This window comes from Lemur catta, chromosome 1, assembly GCF_020740605.2.
Source record: "Lemur catta isolate mLemCat1 chromosome 1, mLemCat1.pri, whole genome shotgun sequence".
Lineage (NCBI taxonomy): Eukaryota > Metazoa > Chordata > Mammalia > Primates > Lemuridae > Lemur > Lemur catta.
The window spans coordinates 44,609,230-44,621,683 of record NC_059128.1 but is presented as its reverse complement, the minus strand read 5'-3'; the positions used below and the strand labels follow the sequence as shown (position 1 = coordinate 44,621,683).

At 32.3% G+C, this 12,454-nt stretch overlaps 1 protein-coding gene across 2 annotated transcripts in view; it reads right to left on the bottom strand.

The window, feature by feature from the left end:
• MAP4K5 (mitogen-activated protein kinase kinase kinase kinase 5) overlaps positions 1 to 12,454 on the bottom strand; it is a 94,612-nt gene that overhangs the window by 70,572 nt on the left and 11,586 nt on the right. For both annotated transcript variants that reach the window (XR_006739006.1, XM_045567527.1), the window contains exon 3: positions 3,437 to 3,494. Coding sequence is in view for 1 of the 2 variants with exons in the window: in XM_045567527.1 (XP_045423483.1) it covers positions 3,437 to 3,494 (58 nt within the window). In the remaining variant the exon portion in view is untranslated. The remainder of the gene's footprint in view (positions 1 to 3,436; positions 3,495 to 12,454) is intronic.

Here is a 12,454-nt window from a genome sequence, read left to right as displayed (position 1 = left end):
GCTGACCGCTTCATTTAAGTTGTAGACTTAAAAAACCATAAATTTAAGTATATTATTCAAAGTCATATAAGCCATCCTCTGATAAAAATATAGAATTGTACCTTCAAATTATCAGCAGTAAAAATAAAAGAAATCCCCAGCCATAATTAAAAAAAAACTTCAAGGAAATATTAAAAACAAAAACCACAACAAAGACGTAAAATCAAACATCTCTTTAAACAATAATACAGTGATAAACTTATCTGTTAAAAAAAGAAATATTTAGATTGGGTTATAAAATAAAAGCAAATACAATTTTTTCACAAGAAAAACACCAATGACCCAGAAAGGATTAAAGTATAAAGATAGGGCCCAGGTATATATACCAGGTCTATCCATTTGTTATATGCAACAAAAATATAAATAAAAAGGAGGGTTGGTAATATCAATGTTTGACAAAGTTATATTCAAGATTAAAAAGGGCATCAAAAAGCACTAAGGGAATGAATGTTTAAGAATGAAGGATGCAAGCCAAAACAGTAAGGGAAAAACTAAAGCCACTGACCAATATGAGTGACCAATGGATTAGACATTTATTTCTTTATTCTATCTCCCCAACTAGAATTCAACTCCCAGGAGAACAAGGTCTTTGCCTTTTTGTTTTCCTCTACATTCCTACTCTTTAGAACAGAGCTTCACATATATTAGGTACTCAATAAATGTGTTAACGAATAAATGAAGATATAATATAATCATCAATTTCACGAGTCAACTGACACAACGTAAAATACCTTAAGCACAAAGTGCCACAAATGGAAGGAGAAATGGATGGAACCATTATAGAAGATGATCCACACTTTTGTCAGTCCTTAATGCTTAATGCATAAACATTGGAAGCATAATCCCAATACCTGAAAGTCTGGAGCTAAAATTGTCTTTCTATATGATATGATTGTACAGTTGTAAGAACAATGTAAAAGATTTGAAAACTATCAGAAAAAAATATGAATTCTATAAGACTGTCAGAGATAAAATATATCTGATAAAATCAACAATTTACATAAATATCAAAATTAACTAATTAGAAAGTGTAAGAAGGAAAAAAGATTCCATTCACAACAGTAAGAAATACTATAAATATGAAGATTTATATGGTAAAAACTATAATATTTTCTCAAAGACCTGAATAAGAAAAAAATCCTTACTATTGTCAAAATGCCAAATCTTCTAAATTAATCTCATAAGTGCTTTTTTTCCTCCTTGATAAAAATGATTTTAAAGTTCTGAAAAAAATTATAAAAACAGAAAGGAAACATCTGAAAAATAAAAGTAATGAAGTTATAATATTATAATATGCAAGAAAAACTTATGGTAATCAAAACCAGGATAGTATTGAACTACGAATAGGGAAAAAAATGTCACTGGACCGGAACACAAAATTCATGTTTACATGGAAATTTAGTTTAAATTTAGTTTATCAAACCTGTAGATAAAAGAATCTGTAGTAATAGCTTTGGGAAAGTGTCCAGCCATTTGAAAAAGAATAGACATAGAGTTCTCTTTCACCTCTTAGAACAAAATTGTTCCTGATGAAGCAAACATTGGTATTTTGGAAGGAAAACACTAGAAGAAATTACAGTTAAAATTTTTTATAATTATCTAGTAGAAAGGCCTGAGTATGGGGAAATGGGGAATAAGAAAGGAGGAATGACAAATTTGTCTAAGAGAAAAAAAATACACCCACTCAGAAAAGAAAAATATCATAAGCAGAGTACAAAGATAGAAGACAAATTGGAAGAAATTTAAAACATATGATGAAGAGTCAACTATTCTTAAAGTGCAAACAGCATCTAAAAAATCAATAATAAAAGACAAATAACCTGATAGAATTGGGGCAAAGCATGAGGATAGGTAATTAAAAGAATATAACAATAGCCAAATACTAAGATCATATCATTAACATTTACTGAACTTCTATTTTATTTTGGGGGGAGGGGAAGAGTTTAAACATTACTCAATTTTTATATATGAGTAACCTCTAACATATTAATATAGTCAGTAGCTTTTACAAAACAATGCAGTGAGAAATTCCAGCCTTTCAAAGGGTCTTAATTTATGATTCCAGCATTTAATCCTAAGTAATAACATCAAACATATGACATATGTTTCTTTTTTTACTAAACTGCCTTCCTATGTTGGTTTCAATATATGGCTTACTGAGAATTCAGAATTGTAGGATTTTAAAAATATACTCATTAATGCATTATATGAATTATAATCATAAATAAGCCATACCCTCAAGTCAAATAAGTGAAACTGTGTTGTAACAAGCTCAGTGTACTCACTGAAGGCAGAAAGAGATAAACATCTTTGTTTCCTCTGAGAGCCCAGCCCAGTATCTGGACCATGAACATAACTTGAATATTTGCTCAAGTGATTCCTCCAGAAGAGACAAATGCTTGCATAGTTCTGTTATATTCCCTTTTATTTGTGTTAATGACATTTTGGAGATCATGCTATACTTATTAGGTGGAACTTAATGAGAGGATTCTGAAATAGTATTATAACAATTTCTATCTACCTGGAAAAAAGGATACTGTGTCATATCTGAAAGCTAATTTTAAAGTTTCAGTATATACTACCTCAGTAATATCATCCCTCCAATGAATCACACACATAATGATCCAAATACAGTATTGGAAATGCAAAACCATTTTCACTGCTCAAATTAAGAAACTAGCTTAATTATGATCACACACTTACTCTACATGTCTAAGTTGATGAACTAGCAAATGAACAGACTACCAAATATTCACTTACCTGGTCAAAAACCACTACTGCTCTCATTAAAAACTTTACAAACTTTTACAGTATCAAAATTGTAAAATTGTTTCAGGTTTTATACAGTGTTGTTTTCAAAGCAAAGTACTCATGTGTTTTAAAACAAGCAGTCTTCTGACATACAGAGGTGTTGATAAAATAAGCATGAAGCTAAGACCAGAATTATCAAATCTAAATTAATCATAGGGAACAGCGACATACAAAATATCATTATCCCACATATTACCTGTATATCCCCCCAAATCACAGAATACTTTCCTAATTAAATTCTCATAAAAGCTAAAACTAAAGTTAAGATATTTCACTATAATCTTAAAAGAAAATTAACATTATCAGTCAAGGCATCTTCTAATTTTTGAACCTGCATATTTCAAATTTTATTTAGCAACAAAACTGTCACATCAGACTCGCCTTTAACTAACCATCTCCAACAGAATTTAATATAACCATACTGGAGATACTCTTTCTACTGACCTGATAGAACACATGAAGAAGACTTCTTTTCAGAGGAAGGACAAGTAAAGAAATGTGGAATATGCTTTCAGGTCTTATACTTATGAACTGCACAAGATAACTGTTTAAAAATTATCTTGTTAAAAATTGTTTTCATACATACCAGGTTCCAATTTAATAATTTTTACTGCCGCCAGCTCTCCTGTATGTACATTTCTGGCCTAAAATGAAAATAAAAAGTTTTAGAAGTTTGTTAATTACTTGGTACTATGTTAATTAATTGCTTATCAACCATGCTTTTATCAATGCTAAAAAGCAAAATCTTTATTTCCAATAAAATAAGTATATTCATTTTCCCATTAAAGAAAAATGTTATATGTTTTTCTACATACTAAAGAAAAATATAGAGAAGATACAAAAATATAAATAAAACTACCATTAGTCCCACTACTCTAAAACAGGTACTGTTTAAAATTGTGGTATATACTTCCTCCAAGCCTTTTCTTCATACTTAGGTTAATTAAAAAAAAATAAACTCACAGTTTTTATTTATATTATAAACATAATCATAGCTCATTAAAGAAAAATAAAACCTCAAATCATTTGTACCTAACCACCTAGAGAAAAACATATACATTTTAGTGTATATGTTTTCCTGTGTGCGCATGTGTGTGTGTGTGTGTGTGTGTGTGTGTGTGTGCATTGTGGAAGATGGTTCTCATCACAGTCTTCTACAACATGATTTGCAATGCTGCCAAACTTTCCATTGACAGGATATATAATTATTTAACTAACCCTCTACCATTGGACATTTAGGATTTTAATATTATTTTGCAATTATAAGTAGAGGGATAAATATATGTTAGTTTTATATCTAGCCATAGCCTTGATTATTTTCTTCAGTTAAATATCTAGAAACTATTTAACAAAAATCACAAACTTACTATAATTAGCACTGTAATGAATATCACTGCTAATATTTTAGCACATATCAGTTTATCAGTAAGGCAACCTAGACATATAATTGTTAAATCAAAGGGTACGTAGATTTATAATGGATATGTTGCCATATTGCTCTAAAAACTGTATGAATTTATACTCTCATCAACCTTGGTTGTTAAATCCATGTCTGTCAAGATATACTGTAGGTACAAATTTTTATTCTGTTTTAAAAATCATGTATTAATACCTTCTCTATACAATACACAATTTTAAATGGCTCTATAATAGTCCATATAATCATCCCCCTTTAATGCTAGACATGAAGGATGTTACATATAATATTTTTATTACTTAAGACTATTTCTTTCAAATGGATTCTAAGACATGAAATTACTAGGTCAAAGGAATGAACATGAACACTTAAGGCAATCCACACATACTGTCAAATAGTCTCAAAACACTGTAGCATTCGTTATATTCTTATTATTAATATGAGTGCTCATTTTCACTATACCAAGTGGCACACCATATGTGGAAATGCAATTTAATAATTTGTGACATTTTTCACTTAAACTACATTAGATTTGAGTGTCAACTTTCATACTTAGCATAAAAAATAAGGAAAAGAAAAGACATCATAAAACAGGAAAGTATGGTTATACTAATTCACCAAATTAAATAAGTCACATTACCGGTGGAAAGAAGAGAAAAGATATGTGCATATATGTGTATATAGATTTAGGTTCTCCACTTGCTCAACAATTCACATGCCAGACTCAGGTATAAAACACATGGCCAGAGATTATAGAATAAATGATGATAACTGACCACCTGGGAGTCCTATTCAGTACATTATAAAATGTGTGTCGGAAGACAAATTTCATAATAATGATGGCAATTTTGTTTTTAATGCTTTATAGTTTGCAGGAACTTTCATATACATTATTTAATTCTATTTATTTAAACACAAAAAGACTTAGCTCAGTAAAGTTAAATGACTTGCCCACAGTCATCCTGCTGGCAGGGGTAAGACTTAAAAGTTAGAACCCAAGAACTGCATTGTGATGACAATGTTTCCCTGCTCTTTTCAAAATATGAGAATTCTCTTTTCCTTTTTTAAATGCAAAAGGTATTAGAGAAAAGTATTGATTCTGTAATATTTAACAGATCTCAGTAGTGACTTTTGTTGCAAATAGATTAACAACGTAATATACTAATCATCTTTCACATTATTTCCTATAATGCTTTCAGTATAAAAGAATGTGAACCATTTCTTACACATTTAAAGTCTTAAAAGAAATAATCTTAGAGCTGAATTTGATCCCAGGAACAATATTATTATTTTAAATATTCTGAAAAAAGTCTTCTGAAATAAAAGCCAGCAGCTTTCCCATATGTTTAAAATCTACCTTAAAGGGTTAGGATAAAAAAATCAAATAACAAGACTCAACTGATTCTTCTATTAACATTCCTATATCATAATCTAGGCAAACACAGCCACTTCTCTAAGCACATTCCTGGTTTTCCTTCTTTCGTCATCCCTCTAAGTGATAATTTAAAATTTTTCACTGAAATCCTATAGAAAACAGAAAACCATCTATAGACATAGAGTAGAAGTTTACATATTGGGAAGAAAGATTTAAGTATAAGGGCCACAGATGGCACAAGAAAGTAACACATGTACACTCACAAATGGGGACAGTTGAACTATTCAAGATTCTAAATTTCAGATAACAAATACAATGTTTAACTCATATGACAGTGACTGATGCTAACATATCTCCAACAACAAAATATCTTTAGGCTATATTCATTATTCCAGTTTTCCAAGCAAAATGGACATTAGGGTAAATGCATTCTGCCTGCCATTCACTGAAAACCAAAAGAAAGTATGAGTCCATACTTCCCAATTATAGATCATCAAACAAGTGCCAACAACATGAAAAGATGTAGTGTACTTCTCTGAGAGTCTAGAATAATTAATTATGGTTTTAGTCAGATTAATCAAAAGCAAATGACTCTGTCTCTAGTTTGAAAACACTGTCCTTATTCTGGTACATTCTCCTTCCCCTGACCTCCTCCCCTCCCCCCTTTAGCCCAGTTAACTCAGACTTGTCCTTCAGGAATCAGTTTACTTATCGCCTCCTCCAGGAAGCCTTGCCTGATATCTCAAGGCTGGATTAAGTGTGCTGTCTTCTTAATTCTGAGTATGTATGATCTTTTGAAAGACTATGCCACATGGTAGATGCTCTACAAATTTGTTGAATGAACAATTACAATTGTAGGGGGGTTATTAACTCTTTTTACTTAAAAAAATAAAATATTGAAATCGTCTACAACTAGGAAATGCTATGAAACTGACAATATACTGTTTTAAATGGTCTTACTTCTTTTCACTTACATTGATTCAATTTTATTTTTTATTACTATGAATTAAAGCATTTTGAAAAAAATTACTTGTAAAAAATTACAAAATAAGATTTTGTTGTAAAAATATTAAAACAATGTAAAATAAATCAGTAAAAGATGACAGTCCCTTTTCCTCCCAAGCTCATCTCCCAGAAGTAACTACTATTAATAGTCTAGAGTATATCCTTCCAGACTTTCAATTAGGTTGATTCCTAAGAATACATATGCACAAAACACAGAAGCCTGATAGTCTGGCAGTTTCTTACATAGCTAAGCATAGGCTTACCACATGATCCAGCAATCCCCACTTCCTGGTATGTACCATATTGAGCTAAAAACTTAGGTCCACATAAAAACCTGTACACAAATGTTTATAGCAGTCTTTACTCATAATTGTCAAAACTGGAAGCGATCAAGATGCCCTTTATAAGTGAACAGATAAACACATTGCGGTACATCCATACAGTGGAATATTATCTAGAGATAAAAATAAATGAGCCATCGAGCCACAAAAACAAACAAACAAGCAAACAAACAAACAAAAAAAAACAGATACAGAGAAACCTTAAATGCATATTGCTAAGTGAAAGAAGCCTGTCTTGAAAAGGCTACATGCTGTCTGATTCCAACTATATGATATTCTGGAAAAGGCAAAACTATAGAAATAGTAAAAAGAGCAATGGTTGCCAGAGGTTTAGGGGGAGGAAGGAAAGGGATGAATAAGTGAAGTGCTGGGGATTCTTAGGGCAGTGAGACTATCCTGTATGAAACTGTAACAGTGGATACATTTCATTACGTATTTGTCAAAACCCAAAGAAGTACACAAGAGTGAACCTTAACATAAACTATGGACTATTGTTAGTAATAATACATCAATATTGGTTCAATAATTGTAACAAATGTACCACACTAATGCAAGATGTTAATAAAAAAGGAAACTGTGCAAGTGTTGGGGGGATGGTGGATAAATGTAACTCCATGTACTATCTGCTCAATTATTTTGTAAACCTGAAATTGTACTAAAAAATTAAGCCCATTCATTTTTTAAAAATACATATAAAATTATTTTTGAAAGAATATATATTCTCAGATACATTTATGAGTCAATTTTTATAGTTAGAATCAACCCAAATGTATTGTTTTTCAATTTAATAGAACCAAAGTGAAGATGCAAGAACATCTTGACTTTTTTTTAGAGATTCTGAGGGGCTAAGGAAAAAACAGATCACTGGAGAATTTGAACAACATCACAGAACCATATAAAATAAAGATGGTATTTTAAAATTCAGTTACACCATGCAGAAGCCAAAATGCATGTAGCTACAGAAGTAAAAAGTAAAAAATATAAACTGTAACTCCCACTGATAGGAATAAATACTTAAATGCCAGTCTCCGTTTTGAAGACATATTTCTGTTCTCTCCAAATGAAGAACCGATGGGCAAATGTTTGTACTCTGTAATTTTCCAGCTGGATTTTTAAAACAGAAAGCAGTACCAGGCTCTTTTATAATGAAAGGCAAAGAGGCTTTCAGAAAAAGAGATCTTCTAAACAGAGACTTTACAGATTCAGTTTACTAAAGAGATCTTTCAGAAATTTAACTATATAATTTCACACTATAATCTAAAGGAATTTTGGTTTTGTACTACCAGTTTTTAAAATTCACCATTTTTCTCCAACAAGTTAAATGTGACATTCTATCTTTTTGTTTTTGGCTATAACACACAAGAATTTGAAGATCACGTATTATGTTTACAAAAGGAACTAATCAAAGTGCCACAGCACCTGTACAAAAAGGATATAACTATGTTTCTGATTCCTATTCATTTTAGTAGATAGAGTATTGGTATACACGAATAATCAGACTTAAGAGTATACTAAACACCTAGAAATCTAAATACATGTATTAGTACAGTTACATATCTTATTTAACTCTGATTAATCAGGAATTGAAATTAAGTGGAAGAAAGATAAACTCAAAATAAATGAGATAAATGTCACTATAAAATCCATAAAAGAAACTTTCTAGTTAAATTACATTTCTATTGTCATTGCTAATGCATTTCCCTTTCATTTCCAAGTCAATTTATTAATACTACCAGAAGTATTTTAACTCAAACTCTCCTGTCTTCAATATTTTATTAATAGTAAAAAGTTACCTGTAGATTTCTACTTGTACCAAGAAAAATATTGAAAGATGTTGATCTTTCTAGTTAAGCCATTTCCATTTCAATGATATTATGCAGCTGCCAATTTTGTAAACTGTAAACTCTCCCATATGCTATACAATTTTTTAATGTAAAAAATAATAAGGAAAAGTTTAAACATTTTACCTATAAGTTTTCAACAGAATTGGAAGATATGACTCAATGCCTAATACATTCGTAGTAATCATGAAGTTGGAAGAGAATGTTTTAAAACTGGGGCAAAAAATTGAAACTGGCAAGTAGAAACAGCTCTCTAAAAGCTATGGTAACCAAGACGGTCACCATGAAGATAAATGAAAAACTTCTTCTATTTCACTTTACTGTTCTTCACATTAGGCTCCTTACCTTACCCCCATATAATTTCTTCCAGCATATTTTTAGGGTCACAAAACTGTTCCATTAAGCTAACTGGGGGCTTCAGTTTTAAATGTGCCCCTTGGCCGGGCGTGGTGGCTCACGCCTGTAGTCCTAGCACTCTGGGAGGCCGAGGCTGGCGGATCGTTTGAGCTCAGGAGTTCAAGACCAGCCTGAGCTAGAGCGAGACCTCGTCTCTACTAAAAATAGAAAGAAATTAGCTGGACAACCAAAAATATATAGAAAAAATTAGCCGGGCATGGTGGAGCATGCCTGTAGTCCTAGCTGCTCAGGAGGCTGAGGCAGTAGGATTGCTTGAGCCCAGGAGGTTGCTGTGAGCTAGGCTGCCACGGCACTCTAGCCAGGGTGACAGAGCAGGCAGGACTCTGCCAAACAAACAAACAAATAAATATGCCCCCTTCCTCCAAAAATATTCTTTAATATAACAGAAAATTCAGCCCCCTTACTCCAAAAATATTCTTTAACATAACAGAAAATTCAGACATCTCAAGATTTAACAAGCTATCTCTCGTGGCCAGTGACTGCTTCTCAGAGTCATAATTATGCACTCCAGATTTAAGAACATGAAGTGCAATACAAAAGTAGCAACCCAGCATCTGCAAAGTTTGAAAAATGCAAAGTAGTTGGTTCATCCCCCAAAATGTAAATAGTCAATTATGTCAGAGACTGTAAAACCTCTATACTGGATACTTTATGGAACATTATTTTTAACTGGCTCATTCATTCAAAATTCAAAGATTCCTTTGAAGCTCAGGACAGAATGTATCTAATCACCCCCTATCTTCTTGCAGCTATTACATACTAACCTCTTGGTTGCCTCTCCTTGTTCTTTTAAGACTTCATAACCGCTGGCTCACTGTTTCCTCTCTATGTCTCTTGTCACCATTCTTGATGACTTCAACATCTAGATCCATTCTCTGACTTTCCACTCTCTTACCTATCTGTATCTTGATTTCAGACATTTTACTTCCTTCCTGATCATTACCTCCTTCTTTTCGACTGATTTACTCTAATCCTCCCATGCCAGTGATTCTTCAACCTCAATAACCTGCCAGTGCATTCCTCCATGACCACCCACTACTTCTCTCAATTCCACACATCCTCCCTTAACTGTCAGGGTTCCATGGTCCATCACTGCCTTGCAAATATCCTTAACTTCCTTTCTCCTCTTTCTCTCTATCATACTAGCCTGGCTAAATCCTAATCTCAAGTAAACCCAATTATCCACTAATTCTACACTGGTACTGAATAGCTAAATGTTATTGGGAAAAAATTACAAAATCATGCTCACTGGTCTTATTTTCAAATTATAACATAAATCTTAAACTACAACTTCTCCTATAGGTTTTACTTTCCACTCTTCAGGACAACTTAACTTCTCTCTTCAAACCTTCAATAATACCTCAGCACCTTTGTTACTTCCTCCTTTTACCTATTCTAACTGATGATGGAACCATACCTTTTCTTTACCTAACACTCTTGCATAGAGTCCATAGCTTCAATAATCTCTAGGATACATCTCTCCTCACCCAGCTCCAGACTCCTAAATTCATGGAAACTTACAGGCATTTCAATTTTATCATGTCTAACACAGAACGCTCGATTATCCCTGCTCCACAAACCCATTCACCCAACATCTTCACAATCTAAATTAAATTACTATATCCACCCACTTGCTTAAGCTCCAAACCCACCATTATTCTTCATTTCTTTCCTTCACATTCTTCGTATCTGATATATCAGCAAATCCTGATGGCTTAAACATACAAGCCAAATCCACTCACTTTCCTCTGTCTCCACTGCTATACTTAGACCAAGCCTGTCTCTATTAGGAAGTGGTAAACCATTTGTGAGATGTAAAGAAACAGCAAATCAAGGCTAATCCCTGGTTTCTGGATTGTGCAATGGGGAGAACAGTGGTCTCATTCACTGAAATGAAAAACCTAGGAGGAAGGACATATTTAAATTTTAGGTTCCTATGGAAAACCAGTATCTGGTGATATCCTGCAAATTGATTAATAGTTCCTGAAATTCAAGAGCTAACCTGGATCAGAGACAGGATTTGGGCATCAGCATTACCAAATGCAGGCAGGTAGATGAGATTACTTAAAAAGAGTATGTAGAGTTAGAAAAAAAGAGGTCAAGAACAGAATCCTTAAAAATTACCCACATTTAAGGGATAGTGAAAATAGACAAAATAAAAATAAAACGATTCTAAAGAAACTATTCTGCTAGAATCCCAGTTTGGTGGAACTTCTAGAAATCATCCAATCCAATCTTCCTTTTAAAAAAGAACAAATCTCTTCTACTTAGTCTATGGTGGCCATTTGGTCAACCTAATTCATTTTTAGGATAACTTAGTCGTATAAAGGCTTTTCTATGATAAGTAAAATTACTTTTCTATAATTTCTCCTCAGTGGTCCCAGTTTTGGTTTGTGAGATAACACTGACTTATTCTATTCCTCCTACTGTATGACAAACTTCAGACATCTAAATTCATTAATTTATTCAATACGTATTGAGTACTTGTGGAAGTCAGGAGGCCTAAGTTCTAATTTTAACCCAGCTCAGATAAATATAAAAGCTTCTTTCCACCTATGGATAAAACACCCTCATTTCTTCAACATGCCTGTCATATAGATTCCAGACTCTTCCCACCATTCTAGTTACTATCTTAACTATGTGCTCAAAGCCTGATGTCCAACTAAAATGACAGTTGCTATAATATTAGATTCATAAAATTACAAGTGAAATTTTTTAAAGTTTCTATAAAGTTATATTTTCAAAATTTAAAAATAAATGTTGAAAGTGTTCTATCCAAAACAGAATGCAATACTTTATCCTTTGACAAGAGCAAAGTAAAGTGCTTCATTTTACTTTTACTATAAATGCTTTGGGAAAAAGAGAGGCTATAAACACTACACGTTTTATACACTAAATAAGTTGTTACCTAAATTTCAAGGAAAGCACTTCCAATAAGATTATAAAATTTATGTAAACAAAATATAGTAAAAGAGAGAGCAACTTATAATATATCTTCCATATGAAAATTAAACTAAGGATTAGTTATCTATTCATTTAACATTTATTCACTGAGTACCTCTTTAGCTTCAGGTACTTTCAGTAGTATTGGTGGGGTGATACCAAGGAACTACAAAAATTAATAAAATATCTGAATCTGCCCTGAGTTTCAATGGGACAGATTTTAGACCCATATAGGAAAGTTTTCTACAGCAATTAAAACTCCAAA